The sequence below is a fragment of the Bufo bufo genome, chromosome 1 (genome assembly GCF_905171765.1).
Source record: "Bufo bufo chromosome 1, aBufBuf1.1, whole genome shotgun sequence".
Classification (NCBI taxonomy): Eukaryota; Metazoa; Chordata; class Amphibia; order Anura; family Bufonidae; genus Bufo; species Bufo bufo.
The window spans coordinates 509,553,776-509,579,953 of NC_053389.1; the positions used below are offsets into that span (position 1 = coordinate 509,553,776).

The 26,178-nt window shown below is 42.6% G+C and overlaps 1 protein-coding gene across 4 annotated transcripts in view; it reads left to right on the top strand.

Annotated features, from left to right (window-relative positions):
- Window positions 1-25,311, top strand: part of IFRD1 (interferon related developmental regulator 1) — a 40,934-nt gene extending 15,623 nt beyond the window's left edge. For 2 of the 4 annotated variants that reach the window (XM_040411081.1, XM_040411098.1), the window contains exons 2-12: window positions 6,771-6,875; window positions 6,950-7,031; window positions 8,482-8,606; window positions 8,693-8,850; window positions 18,645-18,695; window positions 18,785-18,948; window positions 20,284-20,392; window positions 22,524-22,658; window positions 22,737-22,865; window positions 23,894-23,989; window positions 24,664-25,311. In XM_040411081.1, coding sequence (XP_040267015.1) covers window positions 6,771-6,875; window positions 6,950-7,031; window positions 8,482-8,606; window positions 8,693-8,850; window positions 18,645-18,695; window positions 18,785-18,948; window positions 20,284-20,392; window positions 22,524-22,658; window positions 22,737-22,865; window positions 23,894-23,989; window positions 24,664-24,753 — 1,244 coding nt within the window. In that variant the 3' untranslated portion in view covers window positions 24,754-25,311. Of the gene's footprint in view, window positions 1-6,770; window positions 6,876-6,946; window positions 7,032-8,481; window positions 8,607-8,692; window positions 8,851-18,644; window positions 18,696-18,784; window positions 18,949-20,283; window positions 20,393-22,523; window positions 22,659-22,736; window positions 22,866-23,893; window positions 23,990-24,663 lie in introns of all 4 variants that reach the window. The other 2 variants (XM_040411074.1, XM_040411089.1) reach the window with 1 other exon arrangement.
- The last annotated feature ends 867 nt before the right edge of the window (window positions 25,312-26,178 follow it).

Genomic DNA, 26,178 nt, shown 5'->3' on the forward strand with positions numbered 1-26,178 from the left:
CCTCCTGGACGCGCCGGCGCGTCCTCTCGCGAGACGCGAGATTTCCTGTGAACGCGCGCACACAGGCGCGCGCGCTCACAGGAACGGAAGGTAAGAGAGTTGATCTCCAGCCTGCCAGCGGCGATCGTTCGCTGGCAGGCTGGAGATGTGTTTTTTTTAACCCCTAACAGGTATATTAGACGCTGTTTTGATAACAGCGTCTAATATACCTGCTACCTGGTCCTCTGGTGGTCCCCTTTGTTTGGATCGACCACCAGAGGACACAGGTAGCTCAGTAAAGTCCCACCAAGCACCACTACACTACACTACACCCCCCCCCCCCCGTCACTTATTAACCCCTTATTAGCCCCTGATCACCCCATATAGACTCCCTGATCACCCCCCTGTCATTGATCACCCCCCTGTCATTGATTACCCCCCTGTCATTGATCAACCCCCTGTAAAGCTCCATTCAGATGTCCGCATGATTTTTACGGATCCACTGATAGATGGATCGGATCCGCAAAACGCATCCGGACGTCTGAATGAAGCCTTAGGCCTCTTTCACACTTGCGTTGTCCGGATCCGGCGTGTACTCCACTTGCCGGAATTACACTCCGGATCCGGAAAAACGCAAGTGTACTGAAAGCATTTGAAGACGGAACCGTCTTCCAAATGCGTTCAGTGTTACTATGGCACCCAGGACGCTATTAAAGTCCTGGTTGCCATAGTAGTAGTGGGGAGCGGTATACTTACAGTCCGTGCGGCTCCCCGGGCGCTCCAGAATGACGTCAGAGCGCCCCATGCGCATGGATGACGTGATCCATGTGATCACATGATCCATGCGCTTGGGGCGCCCTGACGTCACTCTGGAGCGCCCGGGGAGCCGCACGGACGGTAAGTACACTGCTCCCCGCTCCCCACTACACTTTACCATGGCTGCCAGGACTTTAGCGTCCCGGCAGCCATGGTAACCACTCTGAAAAAGCTAAATGTCGGATGCGGCAATGCGCCGAAACGACGTTTAGCTTAAGGCCGGATCCGGATCAATGCCTTTCAATGGGCATTAATTCCGGATCCGGCCTTGCGGCAAGTGTTCCGGATTTTTGGCCGGAGCAAAAAGCGCAGCATGCTGCGGTATTTTCTCCGGCCAAAAAACGTTCCGTTCCGGAACTGAAGACATCCTGATGCATCCTGAACGGATTTCTCTCCATTCAGAATGCATTAGGATAATCCTGATCAGGATTCTTCCGGCATAGAGCCCCGACGACGGAACTCTATGCCGGAAGACAACAACGCAGGTGTGAAAGAGCCCTTACAGGGGCATGATCAATGACTGTGGTTATCACCCCATATAGACTCCCTGATCACCCCCCTGTCATTGATCACCCCCCTGTCATTGATTACCCCCCTGTAAAGCTCCATTCAGACGTCCGCATGATTTTTACGGATCCACTGATAGATGGATCGGATCCGCAAAACGCATCCGGACGTCTGAATGAAGCCTTACAGGGGCATGATCAATGACTGTGGTGATCACCCCATATAGACTCCCTGATCACCCCCCTGTAAAGCTCCATTCAGATGTCCGCATGATTTTTACGGATCCACTGATAGATGGATCGGATCCGCAAAACGCATCCGGACGTCTGAATGAAGCCTTACAGGGGCATGATCAATGACTGTGGTGATCACCCCATATAGACTCCCTGATCACCCCCCTGTCATTGATTACCCCCCTGTAAAGCTCCATTCAGACGTCCGCATGATTTTTACGGATCCACTGATAGATGGATCGGATCCGCAAAACGCATCCGGACGTCTGAATGAAGCCTTACAGGGGCATGATCAATGACTGTGGTGATCACCCCATATAGACTCCCTGATCACCCCCCCTGTCATTGATCACCCCCCCTGTCATTGATCACCCCCCCTGTCATTGATCACCCCCCCTGTCATTGATCACCCCCCCTGTCATTGATCACCCCCCCTGTCATTGATCACCCCCCCTGTCATTGATCACCCCCCCTGTCATTGATCCCCCCCCCTGTCATTGATCACCCCCCCTGTCATTGATCACCCCCCCTGTCATTGATCACCCCCCCTGTCATTGATCACCCCCCCTGTCATTGATCACCCCCCGTGTCATTGATCACCCCCCTGTCATTGATCAACCCCCCTGTCATTGATCACCCCCCTGTAAGGCTCCATTCAGACATTTTTTTGGCCCAAGTTAGCGGAATTATTTTTTTTTTTTCTTACAAAGTCTCATATTCCACTAACTTGTGACAAAAAATTAAATCTCACATGAACTCACCATACCCCTCACGGAATCCAAATGCGTAAAATTTTTTAGACATTTATATTCCAGACTTCTTCTCACGCTTTAGGGCCCCTAGAATGCCAGGGCAGTATAAATACCCCACATGTGACCCCATTTCGGAAAGAAGACACCCCCAGGTATTCCGTGAGGGGCATATTGAGTCCATGAAAGATTGAAATTTTTGTCCCAAGTTAGCGGAACGGGAGACTTTGTGAGAAAAAAATAAAAAATATCAATTTCCGCTAACTTGTGCCAAAAAAAAAAAATTTCTATGAACTCGCCATGCCCCTCATTGAATACCTTGGGGTGTCTTCTTTCCAAAATGGGGTCACATGTGGGGTATTTATACTGCCCTGGCATTCTAGGGGCCCCAAAGCGTGAGAAGAAGTCTGGTATCCAAATGTCTAAAAATGCCCTCCTAAAAGGAATTTGGGCCCCTTTGCGCATCTAGGCTGCAAAAAAGTGTCACACATCTGGTATCGCCGTACTCAGGAGAAGTTGGGGAATGTGTTTTGGGGTGTCATTTTACATATACCCATGCTGGGTGAGATAAATATCTTGGTCAAATGCCAACTTTGTATAAAAAAATGGGAAAAGTTGTCTTTTGCCAAGATATTTCTCTCACCCAGCATGGGTATATGTAAAAAGACACCCCAAAACACATTCCCCAACTTCTCCTGAGTACGGAGATACCACATGTGTGGCACTTTTTTGCAGCCTAGGTGGGCAAAGGGGCCCATATTCCAAAGAGCACCTTTTGGATTTCACTGGTCATTTACCTACTTACCACACATTAGGGCCCCTGGAAAATGCCAGGGCAGTATAACTACCCCACAAGTGACCCCATTTTGGAAAGAAGACACCCCAAGGTATTCCGTGAGGGGCATGGCGAGTTCCTAGAATTTTTTATTTTTTGTCACAAGTTAGTGGAAAATGATGATTTTTTTTATATATTTTTTTTTTTCATACAAAGTCTCATATTCCACTAACTTGTGACAAAAAATAAAAACTTCCATGAACTCACTATGCCCATCAGCGAATACCTTGGGGTCTCTTCTTTCCAAAATGGGGTCACTTGTGGGGTAGTTATACTGCCCTGGCATTCTAGGGGCCCAAATGTGTGGTAAGGAGTTTGAAATCAAATTCTGTAAAAAATGACGAGTGAAATCCGAAAGGTGCTCTTTGGAATATGGGCCCCTTTGCCCACCTAGGCTGCAAAAAAGTGTCACACATCTGGTATCTCCGTATTCAGGAGAAGTTGGGGAATGTGTTTTGGGGTGTCTTTTTACATATACCCATGCTGGGTGAGAGAAATATCTTGGCAAAAGACAACTTTTCCCATTTTTTTATACAAAGTTGGCATTTGACCAAGATATTTATCTCACCCAGCATGGGTATATGTAAAATGACACCCCAAAACACATTCCCCAACTTCTACTGAATACGGAGATACCAGATGTGTGACACTTTTTTGCAGCCTAGGTGGGCAAAGGGGCCCACATTCCAAAGAGCACCTTTCGGATTTCACTGGTCAGTTTTTACAGAATTTGATTTCAAACTCCCTACCACACATTTGGGCCCCTAGAATGCCAGGGCAGTATAACTACCCCACAAGTGACCCCATTTTGGAAAGAAGAGACCCCAAGGTATTTCGTGATGGGCATAGTGAGTTCATGGAAGTTTTTATTTTTTGTCACAAGTTAGTGGAATATGAGTCTTTGTAAGAAAAAAATAAATAAAAAAAAATCATCATTTTCCGCTAACTTGTGACAAAAAATAAAAAGTTCTATGAACTCACTATGCCCATCAGCGAATACCTTAGGGTGTGTACTTTCCGAAATGGGGTCATTTGTGGGGTGTTTGTACTGTCTGGGCATTGTAGAACCTCAGGAAACATGACAGGTGCTCAGAAAGTCAGAGCTGCTTCAAAAAGCGGAAATTCACATTTTTGTACCATAGTTTGTAAACGCTATAACTTTTACCCAAACCATTTTTTTTTTACCCAAACATTTTTTTTTTATCAAAGACATGTAGAACAATAAATTTAGAGCAAAATTTATATATGGATGTCATTTTTTTTGCAAAATTTTACAACTGAAAGTGAAAAATGTCATTTTTTTGCAAAAAAATCGTTAAATTTCGATTAATAACAAAAAAAGTAAAAATGTCAGCAGCAATTAAATACCACCAAATGAAAGCTCTATTAGTGAGAAGAAAAGGAGGTAAAATTCATTTGGGTGGTAAGTTGCATGACCGAGCAATAAATGGTGAAAGTAGTGTAGGTCAGAAGTGTAAAAAGTGGCCTGGTCTTTCAGGGTGTTTAAGCACTGGGGGCTGAGGTGGTTAAGTAGGGTCTCATTTTTTGCGGGATGAGATGATGGTTTGATTTGCACTATTTTGGGGTGCATATGACTTTTTGATCGCTTGCTATTACACTTTTTGTGACTTAAGATGACAAAAAATGGCTTTTTTTACACCGTTTTTTATTTTTTTACGGTGGTCATCTGAGGGGTTAGGTCATGTGATATTTTTAGTCGGTCGATACGGACGCGGCGATACCTAATATGTATACTTTTTTTTTAATTTATTCAAGTTTTACACAATGATTTCATTTTTGAAACAAAAAAAATGTTTGTGTTTCCATAGTCTAAGAGCCATAGTTTTTTCAGTTTTTGGGCAATTATCTTAAGTAGGGTCTCATTTTTTGCGGGATAAGATGACTGTTTGATTGTTACAATTTTGGCGTACATGCGACTTTTTTGATCACTTTTATTACCTTTTTTTGGGAAGTAAGGTGGGCAAAATTTCAATTTCATCATAGTTTTTTATTTTTTATTTTTATGGCGTTCACCGTTCGGGTAAAGTAACACAACCGTTTTATAGATCAGGTCGTTACGGACGCGGCGATACCAAACATGTGTAGGAAATTTTATTTTTTTCATTTTTAATCAGTGATAAATGTGTTTTTTGATTTTTACATTTTTTTCAATTTTTTTTTTTATTTTTTTTTTTACCCAGACCCACTTGGTTCTTGAAGATCCAGTGGGTCTGATGTCTGTATAATACAGTACAGTACTCTATATAGGGTACTGCACTGTATTTTACTTACACTGAACAGATCTATGCCTTCAACTTCGCAGACGGGGAAGGGTGAAGATGGGGCTGGCGGGGGGCTGTCTGGGAGCTCTCTCCCATCGGGGGGCTGCAAAGGCACAGCAGCCCCCCGATCGGGGAGGGAGCGAGCTCCCTGAGCTGTTAACCTTTTCCATACAGCGGTCCCACTAGACGGCAACGATTATTCAATGGGAGGCGAGCGGGGGGATCGCGATCCCGCCTGCCGCACCGCCCGCAACCCCCCCCCCCCCCCTGCACCTCCCACCAGGCTAAAATCATTCAGAGGTGCAGGGGGGGTGATAAATATATATTTTCGCCACACTAAAGTTTCTGATCGCCGCGGTCAGGGACCGCGGGGATCAGAAACTGCAGAAATCGCAACAAACTGCAGGTCTGAATTGACCTGCGGTTTGTTGCGATCGCGGACATGGGGGCCCCCCCCCCCCCCCCGCGCATTTAGCAGGCACTTGATTTGAGCAGGCACCTTGTTCCGATCACAGCCGGCCGGGCGGCAGTGATCGGAACAACACATGACGTACCGGTACGTCATGTGTCCTTAAGGACTCAGAAAACATGCCGTACCCGGTATGTCATGTGTCCTTAAGGGGTTAAGGCTAAAATTTTGTCACTAAGGGGTTAAGAATGCAATTGTCCCCTGAGTTGTGCGTCAACAAGATTTACTGCAGCACAGGCTATGTGCACATGGCCGGCACTATAATAGAAAATGCCTATTCTTGTCTGCTATTGCGGACAAGAATAGGACATGTTCTATATTTTGCGGAACGGAAGTGCAGATGCGGATGTGGACCGGGCACTGTAATTGCGAAGTGGATCCAGACCCGGACGTGTGAATGGACCCTTAATATGACTTGTTAGGAGGTTAAAGGAGTTTTCCAGGCGCCTGATATTATTTGCATACATCAATATCCGACCTGTGGGTGTACAAAGCCCAGCACCCCACCGTTCAACTGTTCCCTGTGGTCTTGGGCACTGACCAGCCCTTTGAATGGCGCTGGATGCACAGTAGTGCTGTTACTGCTGCTGAGCTCCCATTCAAGTGAATTGTGGCTGAGGTGTAGTAACCCATTATAGCAACTACACTTTGGATGGAATTCTGCTTCCAGCTTCATTTAAAGTGCTGGTTCTGGTGCCGGATGCTGTAGTCATCAATGTCAGGAGCCTATTATAAATGGAAGTTAATGCAGATTTGAACAGAGCCCTATGAAAATCTACTGAAGGTCTTAAAATCCAAATGATCACTTTTATATGCAGTTATATAGCATCTTCGACAAAAGGGTTTCCCATGTATTAACCTGTTGGTAAAAAGTGGTTAATGTAATTGCTTTGTTTTCAGGTGGCCGTCAGAAAACCATCCAGCCGTTCAGTGATGATGATTCTTCTGCTGAAACCATGAGTCATTGCAGTAGCTACAGTGATGCTGCCAGCTGTGCTGAGGATGGTGAGTACTTGTGTCCTGCCGATCTGCTGTGCTCTGTACTCCACAATGAAGTCTAAGCCGCTTCCTTCCAGCAGGAGCCGAGGTCGATGAAGAAGCAGCTCAAGAAGACTTTGAATTCAAACTGAAGGGACTTATAGAACTTACATTGGACAAGAGGTGAGTGCATAAGGAGATCCGCCATCTCTTCTCTGGCTCTCAGCCTATAGTCCTCAGACAGGTAGGATGTTCACATTGTTGCAATAAGGTAATGAAGCGAATAGCTGACTTGTTGTCTACATGATGATGGGGGTGTTGCACTTCCAGCAGATGTTCTTTGTATAGTGCTGAGTTATTTTTCACACTTTATGCATTACTTCATTATGTTTTTCAAAATCTCTGCTTGCTGTCATTCTGTTGGCAATAGGATAAAAATCTGTCCAGGTCATGCGATCAGTGAAGGCAGCACAATGTAATGACGGTGGGTGAGTCTGATGCTCACTGTTCCTGCCCTCCCCTAACAATAAGTTAGGCAAGAAACTTGTCACTCATCAAGAGTGTGGATGGTGAGCTTCATCAGACTCGGCACCGCCACGCTGAAAGTACTACAGTGAGGGCTGCATAGTGCAGGTGACTGGGTCCTTTTAAACAACATTTTACGTTTAGAATTCTTTACGAATGTCAGCACTGCCCAAGTTAGACTGAGTCTAAAGTTTCATTCACAATGTCTGTGTGACCTGCTTGTTTCCAATCTGCGTGGAGCTTATGTTAATTTACATGTTGGAAAGAAGTCCTTAAAGTGGCAGGACTTCAGCTATGCTGTCAGGCAGACTTCAGCGGTGATGAGGTTGTCATAGCTGGAAAGCAGCTCTAGATTCTAATACTGGATGTAACTTGGGTCATGTTGGTATTTAGTAATTTTATTTTTTTGTCGGTCAAATGTTGCGTTTAAACTCTAAAATATTACTCAACTGTGGTTTTTACCCCTTAACACATAATGTTGTACATGTACAGCATTACCATGCAGGGGATGTATGGAATGAGCTCACAAGCACAGCTCGCTCCATACAGGGCAGGTTCTAACCTTTTTAAGACAGCAGACTCCGATGCCAGTCATTTAAGCCCTCAATTACTACTGTCAGTAGTGACCGTGGCAACTGTGGGGTTAGACAGAAAGAGGGGGCTCCCTCTGTCCTTCAGTTGGGAGTCCTTGCGGCAACATTGCAGTGCTCTAATTGGTTTTCATGACAGCCCGGTGTCTTGTAATGGCTCCCAGTGCTATCACAGCATGCTGCCTGAAAAGCTGTGCATGTGACATGGCTTCACAGGTAGCATGTCAGAATCCCATAGACTGCAACCCCTTTAATTTCTCCTTTTGCCAAAAACCTTAGGATAAAAGCACATTTAGGGGGAGATTTTTCAAACTGGTTTAAAGTAGAACTGGCTTAGTTGCCCATAGCAACCAATAAGATTCCACCTTTCATTTTTCACAGCTCCTTTGGAAAATGAAAGGTGGAACCTGATTGGTTGATATGGGCAACTAAACCAGTTATACTTTACACGAGTTTGATAAATCTTTCCCTTAATGTTTAACTTGAACGTTTCAAATTTTTTTTTGTTTGGTCTACAGTGCAAAGACTAGACAAGCTGCTCTTGAAGGACTGAAGAATGGGTTGTCATCCAAGATACTGTACGACTTCATCCTAGAAAGAAGAATAACACTCACAGATAGTATTGAACGTTGCTTGAAAAAGGGTAAGTAATCGGATTACTATAAGATCCTGAGTAATTTCTCAAGTGATGGTACTTCAGTCAGTAAATAATTGCACGCATTGATTTAGGTAAAGGTGAAGAACAGCGTGTGGCTGCAGCTCTTGCCTGCCTCCTGTGCTGTCAGCTTGGCTCCGGAATGGAAAGTGAAGAAGTCTTCAAAACCCTAGCCCCAGTCTTAAAGAACATCATTTCTGACCGGAGTGCAAGCATGACTGCTCGTCAGGCTGTAAGTATTGCAGTCCGGTTAATTGATCTACCTGTAACTGGTGTAGACCGGGGGTGCACAGTGTTTAATTTATGTTAAATAGGGCTTTAGAATTTTTATGTCACTATCTGTATTTAAAAATAAAATATAGAACCACTAGGTCTGATATGTTGAGGCTTCTGTTCTATTTAGGTAACTTCAGCATCATCGCAGTCAAATTAGAATTACAGATTTGTATAGATCTACCATTCACAATAGGTGATATCACAGCTTATCTACTCCCTCCTGACCTCTACACAGAGCATGTCAAGAAAACTTTCCCATAGAGGTCAATAGGGTTCACTCCTGTCTAAGGCCTATGTGGCTGCTCTCAAAGAACAGGAAATAACATAGTTTATAAGGCTGCAAGACATTTGTCCCTCCAGTTCGGCCTGTTATCCTGCAAGTAGAGGAAGGCAAAAAAAACAAACATGAGGTAGAAGCCAATTTTTCTCACTTAAGGGGAAAAAATTCCTTCCCGACTCCAATCAGGAAATCAGAATAACTCCATGGTTCAATGATGACCCATCTCTAGTAGCTATAGCCTGTATTATTATTACACTCCAGAAATACATCCAAGCCCCTCTTGAATTCCTTTATTGTACTCGCCATCACCACCACCTCAGGCAGAGAGTTCCATAGTCTCACTGCTCTTACCGTAAAGAATCCTTTTCTATGTTTGTGTACAAACCTTCTTTCCTCCAGACGCAGAGGATGTCCCCTCGTCACAGTCCTGGGGATAAATAGATGATGGGATAGATCTCTGTACTGACGCCTGATATATTTATACATAGTAATTAGATCTCCCCTCAGTTGTGTTTTTTTCTAAAGTAAATAACCCTAATTCTGATCTTTTAGGGTACTGTAGTTTATCCATTCCAGTTATTACTTAAGTTGCCCTCCTCTGAACCCTCTCCAGCTCTGTCTGCCTTGTTCACAGGAGCCCAGAACTATACACAGTACTCCATGTGTGGTCCGACTAGTGATTTGTAAAGTGGCAGGACTATGTTCTCCTCACGGGCATCTATGCCCCTTTTGATGGAATCCATTATCTTAATGGCCTTGGCAGCAGCTGCCTGACACTGGTTTCTACAGCTTAGTTTGCTGTTCACAAAAATTCCTAGGTCCTTTTCCATGTCAGTGTTACCTATAGTTTTACCATTTAGTATGTACTGGTGACTTGTATTATTCCTTCCCATGTGCATAACCTTACATTTGTCAGTGTTGGACCTCATCTGCCACCTCTCTGCCCAAGCCTCCAATCTATCCAGATCCCTCTGTAGCAGTATATTGTCCTCTTCAGTGTTAATTACTTTACAAAGTTTAGGGTCATCTGCAAAAACTGATATTTTACTGCGCAAGCCTTCTACAAGATCATTAATAAATATATTGAAGAGGATGGGGCCCAGTATTGACCCCTGGGGTACTCCACTAGTGACAGTGACCCAATCTGAGTGTGTACCATTAATAACCACCCTTTGTTTTCTATTACTGAGCCAGTTACTTACCCACATACAGACGTTTTCTCCCAGTCTGAGCATTATCATTTTATATACTAACCTTTTATGGAGCACAGTGTGAAATGCTTTGGAGAAGTCCAGATATACGATATCCATTGATTCGCCGCGGTCAAGTCTAGAACTTACCTCCTCATAGAAACTGATTAAATTAGTTTGGCATGACCGATCCCTCATGAAGCCATGCTGATATGGCGTTGTTTGCTTATATTCCCTGAGGTACTCCAACATACCATCTCTTAGAAAACCTTCAAACCGTTTACCAATGACAGATGTTATACTTACCGGCCTATAGTTTCCAGGCTCTGTTTTTGGACCCTTTTTGAATTTTGCCACCACCTTTGCTATGTGCCTACATTTCCTGTCAGTATAGAGTCTGTAAATATCAGAAATAAGGGTCTGGCTATGTCATTACTTAATTCTCTTAGGATACGGGGGTGTATGCCATCTGGTCCTGGCAATTTGTCTATTTTAATCTTTTTAAGACACCGCTGTACTTCTTCCTGTGTTAGACAGGGCACTTTTAATGGGGAATTTACTTTTACAGTCTGCATTTCATCTGACAGTTTATTTTCCTCAGTGAATACAGTGGAATTTTTTTTTTTTTTTATCTTTGCTTTTCTCCTCGTCGTTCTCTGCAACTCTCCACTCATCACTCTGTAAGGGGCCGACACCTTCAGATTTATACTTTTTACCATTTATATAATTGAAGAACATTTTAGGGTTAGTTTTGCTCTTTTGCAATTAATCTCTCGGTCTCTAGTTTGGCCGCTTTTATTTGTTTTTTTACATATTCTATTTTTTTCCTTTTTAGTTTTTCAGTGCTTCCTCGCTACCCTCCTGTTTTAGTGATTTAAATGCTTTTTTGTCATTTTTTGCTTTCTTTACATTTCTATTTATCCACATTGGTTTCTTTTTGTTCCTTAACCTTTTTTTTTTTAAATTGTTTATTTTATTGATTTTTTTATCAATGAAAAAATAGTACAGGTACATTGTCTCATTGCACAATCGTAAGAGGCAATACAGGTACAATATTATGTTGCATAACGTCAATATCAACAAATGTACATTAGTATACCAAACATACATTTTGCATCTGAGGCCAATAAACGCACTAAGGGCTGAAACCACAAAAGGACATAAGACAATTACAATGACACGACACATGGGGGAAATTAGAGGAAGGGGGAAAAATAATAATCTAACTGGTAATCAAAGGTCTTTTATTGTAAGTGATCAAAAGCGTCATCCCATGTTTGCCAGATCTTTGTAAATCTATCGACTGAGTTAGTAATACATGCAGTTAAGTATTCCATTTTCCTAACTTCCCTTACACTATGTATGAGGTCCATTCGGGTAGGCGCGTCTGCCCTCAACCAAAACCTCGCAATTAGGCGTCTGGCCGTCGTTAACACCTGAAGGACTAATAGGAGAAATTGTTTTTTTAATGACATTTTTGGCATATTCAATAAGTAAAAAAAAGGTGTAAAAGGGAAACGAATTGCGAGGAGTTGAAAAAAGACAGACTCCACTATTCTCCAAAAGGGCACAATCACAGGACATTCCCAGAAAATGTGAAGGTGGGTCCCCTCACCTATCATACACCTCCAACATCTATCAGAGATATCTTGGCTAAAGTGTTTTAATAGCTGTGGGGTATGATGCCAAAACATAAGCACTTTATATGTGTTTTCCCTATATGTGATACATGAGGACGACTTCGCTGCTCGTTCCCATATCTGTTTCCATTCTGCATACGTTATAGGATGACCTAGAATTACTTCCCATTTAGACATGTAGGAGTGAGTGACAGAGGAGGATGATAGGATAAGATAAATGTCTGAAATGAGACCCTTCGTTGTAACAGTCAATTTACAAAGTTTCTCAAACGGCGTGGGGGTTGACACCTTCGTTGAGTGAAAGAGGTCCGAAAAAAAATGGCAAATCTGCACATATTGATACCCATAAGACTCCGGTAATTGATGCAAGGAACGTACCTCGTCAAATGAGAACAAGCCCAGAGTCCTATAGTTTACAACATCCGCAAATCTGAACAACTTCCTGGGAAACCATGTTTTAAGAAAAGCTGTGCTCATTCCCAACTTAAATAGTGGGTTATACAGAAAGGAGACCATAGAAGATTTTTCCGATGCAAGTGAAAACAGTCTGTTACATCTCAACCATATGTTACATGTAAAAGACATAGGGCCCAGTAGTTCAGGTCTAAGTGAGGGTTGTAGGGAGTACCAAATGAGTGAGTTCGGATGTACAGGGGCTATCCACAACTTCTCTATTTCCATCTATCTGGAGTACGCGTACATATTGGACCAGGCTGGCAATCTTCTAAGGTGTGTAGCCCAGTAATATTTTTTAATATTTGGAACTGCTAATCCACCTTGAGTTTTGGGTGACATTAAAATTGAGCAAGCTATGCGATGCCTCTTTCCATTCCAGATGAACCTGAATATGGATGACTGAAAATCACGCAGCTCCTTCTCAGGGACAGGAATTGGGAGAGTTTCAAACAAATACAGTAATTTAGGCAAAATATTCATCTTAACTGATGCTATACGGCCCAAGAGGGAAATGGGAAAAGGCATCCATTTAATCAGTAAGGCCTTGAGTTCTCGGAACATAGATGGAAAATTTTGAGCGTACAACGAGGAATAAGTAGGGGTTAAGTTGACCCCCAAATACCTCAAGGACGTTCCCGTCCAATGAAAATTAAAGCTGGATTTTAAGGTGGTCAAAATATCAGGGGCTAGGTTAAGAGGGAGAGCCTCAGTTTTTGTGGTATTAATTTTATAACCGGACAATCTACCATAAGTCTCTAGTAATTTAAAGAGGTTGGGAAGCGAAATATGCAAGTCAGTTAATGTTAGCAGGATATCATCTGCGAATAGTGAAAGTTTGAATTCTACTGCATTCACTTTAATCCCATGAATATCAGGATGAGACCTAATGGCCGCCGCTAGGGGTTCTATGCATAGAACGAAGAGCAGGGGGGACAGTGGACATCCCTGTCGCGTACCATTTTTTATAGGAAAAGGCAAAGAATGAGCATGCTTCATTTTCACTATCGCTGTAGGTTGGGCATATAAAACATGGAGGGCTGTAAGGAAAGGGCCTTTCAGACCAAAAGCCTCCATGGTAGAGAACATAAAAGGCCACCCTAAGCGATCAAACGCTTTCTCTGCGTCAAGACTTGGCAACAACGCAGAGTCTCTGCGCTTATTTGTGATATCAATTAAATCAATGGTGCGCCTTGTATTATCTCCGCCCTGTCGGTCTCGAACAAAGCCCACTTGGTTCCTTAACCTTTTATTCCCATACGGTATGTACCTCTCACAATTAGATTTTAGGATGGTTTTAAACATATCCCATTTTGTGGCTGTATTTTAATTTTTTAGGACTTTGTCCCAGTTAGTTAGGCCTATGGCCTCTTAGTTAGCTAAATTTAGTTTTTTTGCAGTTTGGTGGTATTGTTCCTCCCTGTAGAAATGCTTGTTTGAAAGATACAGTGCTGCTCATAATTATTCATACCCCTCAAATTTTTACTTAGTTACTTTTATTCAACCAGCAAACATAGGTGTCTCCCAAAAGATAATAAGACTATGTACAAGAGGCATTATTGTGGAAAAAAACAATTTCTCAGCTTTTATTTACATTTGAGCAAAAAGTGTCCAGTCCAAAATTATTCATACCCTTCTCAATAATCAATAGAAAAGCCTTTATTGGTTATTACAGCAATCAAACGCTTCCTATAATTGCAGACCAGCTTTTTGCATGTCTCCACAGGTATTTTTGCCCATTCATCTTTAGCAATGAGCTCCAAATCTTTCAGGTTGGAGGGTCTTCTTGCCATCACCCTGATCTTTAGCTCCCTCCACAGATTCTCAATTGGATTCAAGTCTGGAGTCTGGCTGGGCCACTCCAAAACGTTAATGTCTGCTAACCATTTCTTCACCACTTTTGCTGTGTGTCTTGGGTCATTGTCATGCTGAAATGTCCACTGGTGCCCAAGGCCAAGTTTCTCTGCAGACTGCCTAATGTTGTCGTTGAGAATCCTCATGTATTGCTCTTTTTTCATGGTGCCGTTGACTGTGATTAGGTTCCCTGGTCCATTGGCTGAAAAAACACCCCCAAAGCATTAGGTTCCCACCACAATGTTTGACAGTGGGGATGGTGTTCTTTGGGTTGAAAGCTTCTCCTTTTTTACGCCAAATGAAGGAAACATCATTGTGACCAAACAATTCAATTTTTGTTTCATCTGACCATAACACAAGACCAGAAGTCGTCGTCTTTGTCCAGATGAGCTTTTGCAAAGGCCAAGCAAGCTTTTGTGTGCCTTATCTGGAGAAGTGGCGTCCTCCTTGGTCTCCCAGCAGTCTGCAGTATGCAGTGTCCGTTGGATTGTCTACCTTGAGACATTGCCACCAACAGAGCCCAGATTCACCAGGATGGCCTTGGATTCTTTTTCACCTCTCTAACTATCCTCCTGGCCAGCACAGGTGACACTTTTGGCTTCCGACCACGTCCTCTGAGATTTTCTACAGTGCGGAACATCTTGTATTTTTTGCTCAAATGTAAATAAAAGCTGAGAAATGTTTTTTTACCACAATGCCTCTTGTACATCGTCTTATTATCTTTTGGGAGACACCTATGTCATGTCATTTCCTGTCAAAAAATTACTTGCTGGTTGAATAAAAGTAACAAAGTCCAAATTTGCCAGGGGTATGAATATTTATGGGCAGCACTGTAATTGGAAGGGTATTACTTTATGGTCACTATTTCCCAGGTTTTCCCCACCCTACACATATGTTGTTCTGTCAGGTCTATTGGTTAATACCAAGTCCAGTATGGCCGTCCCTCTAGTCGGGTCCTGAACTAGTTGGGAAAGGTAATTGTCTTTGGTTATTGCCAAGAACCTGTTTCCTTTGAGATATACAGGTTTGTTTCCCAGTCTATATCGGGGTAGTTGAAGTCCCCCATAATAACCACCTCATTTTGATTTGCCGCCTCGTCTATCTCGTTTAGTAGTAGATTTTCGGTGGACTCTGGTATATTAGGTGGTTTATAATAAACTCCTATTAGTAATTTATTATTGTTTTTGCCTCCATGTATTTCTACCCACAGACTCCACATGTTTGTCCCTCACTTATATCTTCTCGGACTGTGGGCTTGAGTCTTGATCTTTAGGCCTAGTGGCCAGTGAGAAAACAGCAGGATTTTAGCATTATTTTTTCAATACTCTTTAGATTTTTACAGTAAAATCAGCACATAAAGATTATTTCACTGCAACTTTCTCCCCTATACATTGAAGGTGTGAATTTCATGGTGACTATCCACTGCAATTTTTTGCCCCCCTCCCAATATACTTTTATTTTAATTTTCTACGGATTCATGCTGCAGAATCCCTACAGCAAATCAGGCACAGCCGTACATAGCTGTGGGAACTGCTCCTTCCTGCTCATCAGAAGTGTGTGCTACGTTTACATGCAGCAGTCACCTCCACTCTCTGGGGACAAGTGGTGGTTGCTGCAGTCGCTTGTCCTCATAAAGCTGCATTGTTTTTTGACAGGAGATCAGTGTTTGCACAGCACAATCTCCTGCCCGGAAACGATGCTTTCAGTGTCAGAATAAACTATTACTTCACCCAATGCATGAGCGTTTGCTTGTTCTTTGGGTGATTACAGGCACGTTTACATGGGCAGATTGGGAATAAACACTTGTTTTTGGTAATCTGTAAAAGGACCCAGAAGGGTAAGATCTATTAATTCTACATTTTCTACATACTGATCTTTCCTGGGAAAATGTAGATGGAAACCACATAAAATGGCAGATATTGCTGATCTGTGGCACTCGTGATTGTATGAAACAAGTACTAGCTGGCGGTGCATGCCCTGACTGGCTCGTGGATGCCTCTTTACACTACAGTTGTGTATGACGTGTACTGCACTTTACGTGTGCCATGAGCTGATGCTGTGTATACTGTACAGGACACTGGAAGCTCCTCTTCAGATAAAATGTTCTAACAGCTCCTCCCAGGACATTATTCTGTTATATGTAAGGTGTATTTTTGGGTCTGTTGGAGTTTTCCAGGTATAGTCTCAGGTTACAACATTTTAAACTTTCACCTGCCGTCCTTGGTCCAGTTAATAATGTACCTTGAGGGACCTTTGTCCTTGCCTTACTAAAGCCGCATTCAGACAGCTGTATTGGCAATGCTGTTGCATCTTACTGTGCGTATTATGGCTGGAAATCCCGGCCAAACTGGTTTTCATGACCCAAATAAACGGCATCAGAGAATTTTTGAGATGCTGTTTGGGTCATTAGACCCAACTTCACTATAAATGAAATGGCACCACTGTTATGTGACATTAACAGCACAGAGGACCAGCTGGAGAGCCATGTGCAATGTATATATTCTAGGGTTGTTGCGGGTATCGAAATTTCGATACCCAATCAATATTTTTGTCCCGGTATCGATAAGATATCAGGATTTTCATTTTTCCGATACTGGGCTGCGCAGTCTAGTATCACAGAACATGAGCGCGCTGCTGTCAGCGCGCTCATGTTCCCTCAGCGGCACAGGGGAGAAGGAAGCTGTGTCTCCCTCCCCCTGTGCTGCCGCTGCCACCAATGGGTAGAGAGGGGCGGAGGAGGGGAGGGTGCACTGCGCCACCAATGATGGGACTTTTGGGTCTGGACTTTAAGTAGCAGGCTACACAGAGCGACACCCAGAGATGTCCCAGCACTTACTATTATTCCTGGGCACTGCTCCGTTCGCCCGCTGTGCCCCATTAGTCTCCTGCTCCATAGGCTAATTACTATCGGAGCAACTAGAGAAGACTATCAGCTTCTCTAGTGGGTGTTCCTTCTCCCTGCCCTGCGATTGGACAGCGCTACAGCCAGGGAGAAGGAACGCCCACTTGAGAAGCTGATGTCTCCTCCCCATCGCTCCGATAGTAATTAGCATATGGAGCAGTAGTGGGGCACAGTGTTTTGGTGTCCGCCTCCAAAGCAGAATGGAGACCAAACTGCATTCTGAGCGGATCTTTTTCCATTCAGAATGCATTAGCATGCAAACTGATCAGTTTTGGACGGTTTATGAGAGCCCTGAACAGATCTTACAAACTGAAAGCCAAAACGTGAGTGTGAAAGTAGCCTAATTAACTGGAGGACTGGGCAGTAGAGCAGCATGACGTTCCGCAGTCTTCATATTGAGGGGTGTTCTGTAACAGCCTAGAGAGCAGAGCGTAGGTTTAGGCTAGTCCTTGTGATATGAAGATGGCAAATGTGCTGCCAACATGTTGCAACTATTTTCCGGTTGCAGTGTGACCACATTCATTACCAGTAGTACAGTCTTACATCAGAGTTACAAGTTGCCATGTAACAGTCAGGAGTTAAGGTTTTGTAGGGAAAAGTATGTGTTCAGGGTTATGGTGTTCAGTGGAGCTGCACAGACATAAGGTATAAGGGAAAGGTCTGCCCCTGTTCTGTTAGAGCCGCCCCTGGTTTTGTCTCAGTCGCAGATGGGAAAAAACTGAAGTGTGAACGAGGCATTAGTAGTCTGTTGATTGTTTTGATACCATAAAAAAGTATTGCGATACTAGATACCACGCGATACCAATGTTTTTAATGACTGGGGGGGGCGCGCACTGCGCCACCAATGGTAATTAACGTTTAATATACAAGTACAGCCGACGGCAGAAACACATTGCCGGCACCCGACCTCTGACAGAGCGCTGCGATCAGCGGCAGTTAACCCCTCGGGTGTGGGACCTCATGGGTTAATTGCCGCGTATCGCAACGCCCTGTGAGAGGCAGGGTGCCGGCAATGTGTTTCTGCCGCCGCCTGTACTTGTATATTAAACGTTGGTTATCATTGGCGCAGTGGCCACAGCTCCTCTGCGCTCTCATTGGTGGCAGCAGCACAGGGGGAGGGAGAGACTGCTTCCTTCTTCCCTGTGCTGCTGAGAGCAGCGTGATCCATATTCTCGGATACTGGGCTGTGCAGTATCGATGAGACAAATCCCGGTATCGTATCGATACTGGGCTAAAAGTATCGATTGGGTATCGAAAGTTGGATACCCGAAACAACCCTATTAGGATGAATGCCCTGTTGGTGGTGTACGGGTTCACAAAGGCTTGACTGTTGACATGGTTCTGTGCAATAAGAAATCCTGAAAATTGACATATTAAAGACCGGTTTTACTGATTGACTTATTAAAAAGTGTTTTTTTTGTTTTTTAATAGTGTGCAAGTTATTTGGGCCTCTGCTGCTTCATTGCTACGGATGACATTGAGGTAAGACTGTAATTATACTTTTACCTGAAATTATACATAACCTTAATTTAAAACAAACCACAAAATTCTATTAAAATTCTTCTTCTTAGGATTTATACATGACAATTGAGTGCATGGAAAATCTCTTCACCAAGCAGTATCACTCAGAAGGTGGAAGTGATAGCGCTACAGCTCTTCACATCCAGGCTCTGCTGTCATGGGCTCTCCTGCTGACCATTTGTCATAGCAGTGAAGTGAAGAAAAAGATTGACATGTGAGTAGACTTGCAACAACATCCTGTGACACTTGGTGCATGGCAAGTTGTTTTATCCAGCTATCTAGCCACACATATATGAAGCTAGCCTTCTATAGCTAGCCACAACAAAGACTGACTGCCTGCTAAGAGGCAGTTATAGAAGCACACTTGTCATCAGATTTTTCTGAGACCAACCCTTAATACCTTAGGCATACTACTACAACCAACTATGGCTGTAAGCTTATAAGTGCAACAGTTTGTTCCTAATCCACAGGCTAGTGGATAAGTGCCTGGTTAGTGGTGGTTTGACCACTAAAGCCTCTGCCAATCACAATAAGCAGGCTCGTGTTCCCTGTTTGAATGGAGTGGCAGACATTCGTATCTGCAACACCATTCAACTTTATAAGACTGCCAGATATAGCAGAGTACAAGCACTTTGGCTGTATCTGGTGGCCTCACAATGTTGAATGGATCGGCAGTGTGTGTGTGCATGTCTGGCGTTCCATTCAAACGGGAACATAGTCCCCTGCCGACCAGACATCCTGTGGATAGGGGATAAGTTGTTGTCATAGGACATCCCCTTTAAAGGGGTTCAGAACCCAGACATATCCCCATTGTGGTGACCCCTCCGGCCCCCCTGATAGGAGCATCATGTAGCCCAGGGCCAGGGCTTTTTTGTTTATATTACACTGCCCGGCCATTAGTGCTGGTACGTCACCGGATCTCAAAAAAAGCCTTTGCCCTGCGTGATTCAGCGCAGGGCAAAGCAGAGAATTGGAGCTTGAAATGCTCTGATGCTCATATCAGGGGGGCTGGAGGGATGAAGATAGGGGGGATATGTTTGGGTTCAGCTCTGAACCTGGACAACCCCTAAATTTCTCAGTGGTCTCAGGTTTCTGTACGCCTTGACATAATTGATGCATTAGAATTAGGCCAGTCAGGATGGCACTTGTAGTTAAAGGGGTTGTCCAGGATTAGAAAAACATGGGTGCTGTATTGCGAAAACAGCTTCACCCTTGTCCATGGTTCGTCTGGCACAGAGAAAGCTGGCATTGTCTGGTTAATGACTGCACCCTAACTGTACATTTTATCTTGTGAGGAGATCTATGCATGCTACTTCTAAGTTAAGCCATATTCACATGGTAGTGCCAGCAGACCCTATTACTTAGTGGGGTTTGTTGTGGTGTCCGTAGTCTTCACAGAATAGAGCTGTATGTAGTCCAGTTCCTCCTGTGAAATGATTGCATTTGGTTTAGAACCATCAAAGGGATCCCTGACATGTGAACTGAGCATGCATAGCTCTACGTGTTCATCCACGTGGCAAGCTGAACTCTTTTAAATTTTTTTTAATAGACATCTGCATAAACTTCCACATCTGTTATCCTGCGATGACGTGAACATGAGAATCGCAGCCGGGGAGACGCTGGCTCTCTTGTTTGAACTAGCCCGGGAAGCAGATGCTGTGAGTACATACGTCTTCTCTTGAATTTCTACTCGCCACTTGTTTCCAGCACTGTTGTAGACAGCTAAAGTGTTACATAAAGCTGCATGTGATTGCATTTTAATAACTTATTTATAAGAAGAAATACATTCGATACATTTGTTTCTGCTGAACTAGACAGCGATTCCTGTTTTTCATATTGAAACTGACCTAAATTGTCCTTAGTCTTTTTTTCTTTTTGTAGTCGTGAACAGTTTGTGCTCGGTGGACTGTTTTCCTAACAGCACTAACTGGTTGTGTTCTATCAGAAGAATGCCAGATGAGCTCCATGCAAAGCACATCAGCATTGACCAAAATGGACAGCACTCGTGGAAGAAACCTTATGTAGTGGTCAGAGGGATGGGCATAGAACATGGCATATTACTGGGATACAATTAAAGGGGTTTTCTGGGTTAATGATATCTACCCTTAGGATAGATCATCAGTATCAGAACTGTGGGGTGGGGGGGGGGGGGGGAGGGGGTGATGCCTGGTTGTTCAATGCAGCCTTTGATCGGAATCCAAAGTCTTATGCCAGTGCTGGGTTCCTGCAGCTCGGCTTCAATTCACTTTAATACTGCATTGACCCAGCAAGACGCTACACTATCATTTACCATGGAAAATCTCTTTAGCCCCTTTAAGACCCGGCCTATTTTCATGTTTGATTTTTCCTTCCCACATTCCAGTAGCAATAACTTTCATTTTTTAGTTCACATGCTCTTATGAGAACTTATTTTTTGTGGGACATGATGCATTTTGTAATGGCACTATTTAATTTACTATTTCTTGTGTTGGAAAATGAAAAAAATAAATAAAAATTTGTTGGGTAAAATAAAGTAAAAAAACACAATTCTGCCAAGGTTTTTGAGATTGACATCACGACGTTCACTGTACTCTAAAAATGACATGTATTTATTCAGCCGATCAATACGGTTGTGGTGATAAAATTGTATAGTTTGTATTTTGGTTGATTTACGTTAATTTCTTTGAAAAAAATCATTTTTGTTTACATCGCCATCTTCTGTCATTTTTTTATATTTCAGCCTGCAGAGCTGTATGAGAGATTTCTGTAGAATGAACTTGTTTTTTTGGGTACCATTTTTTTGTAGTATGTGCGGCTTTTTGATCACTGTTCTATTTATTTGGGGGGGGGGGGAAACAAGGTGACAAAAAATAGCAAATTCTGTTTTTGTTTTTTTTCGTTATGGAGTTCCCCAGACAGGATTTTTTTAAAATATTTTAATGGTTCAGACAGTTTTGGCCGTGGCGATACCGATTATTATTTTTATATATATATATATATATATATATATATATATATATATATATATATATATATATATATATATATACACACAGAATTGGGAATGGCAGGTGATTAAACTTTAATATTTTGGTTTTTTTACTTTTTTTTTTCTTTTTTTTTTCACTTTTTAATTAATAACTATTAAACTTTAACTACTACCCTCCTTTAGGGGCTAGAACCTGGGATCTTTTGATCCCTTGTCCTGTTCACCCTAATAGAGATCTATTAGGGTGAATAGGACTTTGCCACGCCCCTTGCCGAGCTGAGCCTCGTACACAGCTTAGCAGAGAGGTTACCATGACAGCACTGGGAAACCTCAGCAGGCCCCAGGCTGTCATGGAAACTGGTCTGAGGGGTTAAATGACAATCCCTGTCATTGCGGCCAGGTGCCGGCTGTATTATCCCGCAACGTATGGAGCAGGCTCACTGCAGCAGCCCACTTCATACAAATGCGGGCGCATAATGCCATACATGTACATAATTATGCATTAATGTGCAGAACCTTTATCATTTAGTGGTTCCTAATGAAATGCACATATTTGTGTGGCTCGCTTAGAGACCCTTGAAATTATACATTGCAAAGTTACTGTATCTCTTACTAGTGATGCAAAAGTGTACATATTCTATAATAAAGGTTAATATATCATCTAGAAGGTCCTGCTTGTAAATTTTTAAAGGCACATAACTTAAAATGTACTTCTTTCATTGGGTTGTAATTTTTTACAGCTATGACTTTTAGAAATATTAGAAATTTGGTTAATTGTACTGCAACTTTCTCTGTGTTCTCACTTGCGCTATTTAATTTAGGACTTTTACTATGAAGATCTTGAACCCTTAACTGAAACTTTGAAAGCTTTGGCCACTGACTGCCACAAGCACAGAGCTAAAGTAGACCGAAGGAAACAGCGATCGGTTTTTCGGGATGTCCTTAGAGCGGTCGAGGTTTGTAACGTCGTAATCCACTCTGCTTGAAGGCTTTCAGTTCAGTTGTCAGCATTTCTGTTATCTCACTGCACATAGGATGGAGAATTCCAACCAGAGGCGATTCGGTTTGGTAGAGAACGCATGCACCTCGACTGCTGGGTGAAGAGACTAACGTATGGAGTGTTCAAGGAACTGTTTGGCTCTGGGATGCAGTTTCATCTGATGGTGAGTTTAGAATATATATTTTATGTAGTGTTTTTGAGGAAATTTCGCCCTTTATCATTACTCACACAGGCAGTTACTGAACATTAATATTAACCTGCAGGCAGAGAAGGGGAAAAATAATGCTACACAGGTTTAGAGAGGAAGTTGCCACTTTGTAATCTATTGGTGATAAGGCTACTTTCACATTAGCGGGGTCCGGCAGGGAAACAGCCTGCCGCATCCGTGCTAACGTTAGCCCGTGTGCGCCAGAGGAAGTCTGCTCTGGCCCCATTCACTATAACGGGGATAGGCAGTAGATTCGGCCGCAAACCTGCAGAGAGGCGGCCGGACAAAGACTGCCTTAGACAAAGTAGCCGTAGTGTCATGTAGTCGCATGTACTACTGATTTGAGTACTTATAAGGGAACATAAACATGGGTAGTTTCCACTGCTGAGACCTAATAATTAGTTTTCACTAGGTCATCTACATTGTGAATGCCATGTCATTTTACAGCTGCTGCCAGGTGAAATGAAGTATCACATTGATTAAAATCTGGCTTATGAGTTTAGGGAATGTGGGGTCTCCCTTAAAGCAGGCCTTTAAAATGGGTTGTCTATATAGGTCTGTCTCAGAGTTTACTGAAGAATCCAGATGGACCCAACAAACCAAGCACTTCAGAAATTACATGCAGGATTTCTTAGGACTTGTTCCCTTAGTGGATTTCTGTGCCAAATCTGCATGTAATCCACCTTTTTTCTGTTCCTGTTCTTTTTCATGCTCAAATTTCCTCGTAAATCACCACCTTGAAGGGGGGCTAGATCTAAGGGCAGAGTGCAAAATTGTGCCAGAAATGCAGCTGTCGGGCGCATATTCCTCTGGATTTTCTGGCTGACTAACCCTCCATGTGAACATACCCTTATACTCTAATTCAGTGCATTAATAATCCAAGCTGAGCTTTTTTTTTTTATTTATGTATACTTATGGTCTCATATCCTTATACTTTAGATATATGATGTCTCTTAAATGTGTTTTTTTTTTTCTATACATAGACAAATGGATTTCTGCGTAGCATTTTTGAGCTTGGTCCCCCATTGCTCTTGGATGCAGCTACTCTTAAAGCAATGAAGGTTTCTCGCGATGAAAGGGTAAGAATATGTACTTTAGTTGCCATATCTTATAATAGAACAAAGCAGAAGGAGCTGAGCAGATCAACAGATAATTTTTATGGGAAAAGATTCAGTACAGCTTTTCAGTTAGCGCATTTTAAATCCCTGCCTTTTGTGAGTTCAATTTGATAGCATTCCCTATGTGTGTGTATACATAGAAGTCAGTCACTGGTAAGACAGCTGGCATATGAGCTCAGCATGATCAGATATAAATGTATAAATTCCAAGTTATACCGAATCTTTCCCCAGAAAATGTCGGCTCAGCTCCTTCTGCTCTATAACATGCTGCCTGCGGAGTGCAATGCAGTTCCTGGTGACAGGTGGTTCTTAAAGAGGTTGTCCCCATTTTCACTTCCAGCCCCTCTGACATGAGCATCTGAGCCTAGCTTACCCTATGGAGAGCCCGGAACATCACTGGATCTTGATAAAACGCCTCTGCTCTGTGCGATTCACTGCAGGGCAAAGGAGGGCATCGGAGCATGAAATGCTCCGCTGCTCATAACAGCAGGGCTGCCTGGGTGAAAATGGGGATGTCCGGGTTCACCTCTGAACCCGTACAACCCCTTTAAGCGCACATCTGTAGGTAGGATTTGTAGATGGTTATCGGCGTATTGTACAAAGTGGCATTCATCTTTCATCTTTGATTATTTAAGCACATGAACAACTCTGCTGCATTCAAGGCTCGTACAAAGGCTAGAAGCAAACTGCGTGACAAGAGAGCAGATGTCGGAGAGTTCTTCTAAATATTCAGGATGGGATCCAACCTTGAAATGTAGTCAGCAAATGAAAAGAACAATTCCTTGGAGTGAGTTGGCTTATGTGGATGTCCTCAGCCAAACCATTTTATTTCTGTTTGATGTCTATTACTTGGGTTTATATTTTATTTATCAGTCTGTAGTAGTGCTTATTTGTCAGGTCTTTGTGATACCTGTCCCTTGTACAGAACAACATGCACTTGCTGCAAACTGTTACCTTCCAAGTAACTTGTGTATATATATATTAATTTCAAGATTTCCTTTCCAAATATACCCTACACTTGCATATCCATGATTGAAGCAAACCTTAATTGTCTCCTATTGGCTGCCGCTTGATTTATATCCATGTCTAAATTAATAAAAAAAAATCTTTGTATTTCTAATATAAAAATTGGTATTTTGAGTGGAATCATGCAACAAACTGCAGTGTGGGGTGGATATTGTAAAGGTGGGATGCCTACTATAATTTTCTATTAAAATATTTTAATGTATATTGTCACTATGAAAAAATGGCATAATGTAATAAAGTTTTTGGTCTGTAAAGCGGTTTGTGTTTAGTGTTTGTACGTGTGTCTTATCTGCCTGTTGTGCTCTGTACCCTTTCTACATTTGTACCCCCTAATGTTGTTAGTAGCTTAAAATAAAGTAATATTTTATGTTTTGAAGCCCACAATCAATGGGAACAACCTCCTGCTTCAGCTGAGCAGACATTTATATTACAGGGTTGCATGGCCATAAAGCATGATTATAAATGTTATTAGCGTATTGATTTGTAAAAATTGGATAAAAAATAAAATTGATATAGAGAGATATATATATAGAGATAGAGAGATAGAGAGATAGAGAGAGAGAGAGAGAGAGAGAGATATATAGAGAGAGAGAGAGATATAGATATCTATATATATCTAAGAGATATATATATATCTATCTCTCTCTCTCTATATATATATATATATATATATATATATATATATATATATCAAAAAAATAAAGGGAACACTTAAACACCACAATGTAACTCCAAGTCAATCACACTTCTGTGAAATCAAACTGTCCACTTAAAAAGCAACACTGAGTGACAATCAATTTCACATGCTGTTGTGCAAATGGGATAGACAACAGGGGGAAATTATAGGCAATTAGCAAGACACCCCCAATAAAGGAGTGGTTCTGCAGGTGGTGACCACAGACCAATTCTCAGTTCCTATGCTTTCTGGCTGATGTTTTGGTCACTTTTGAATGCTGGCGGTGCTTTCACTCTTGTGGTAACAGGAGACTGTGAGTCTAAAACCCACACAAGTGGCTCAGGTAGTGCAGCTTATCCAGGATGGCACATCAATGCGAGCTGTGGCAAGAAGGTTTGCTGTGTCTGTCAGCGTAGTGTCCAGAGCATGGAGGCGCTACCAGGAGACA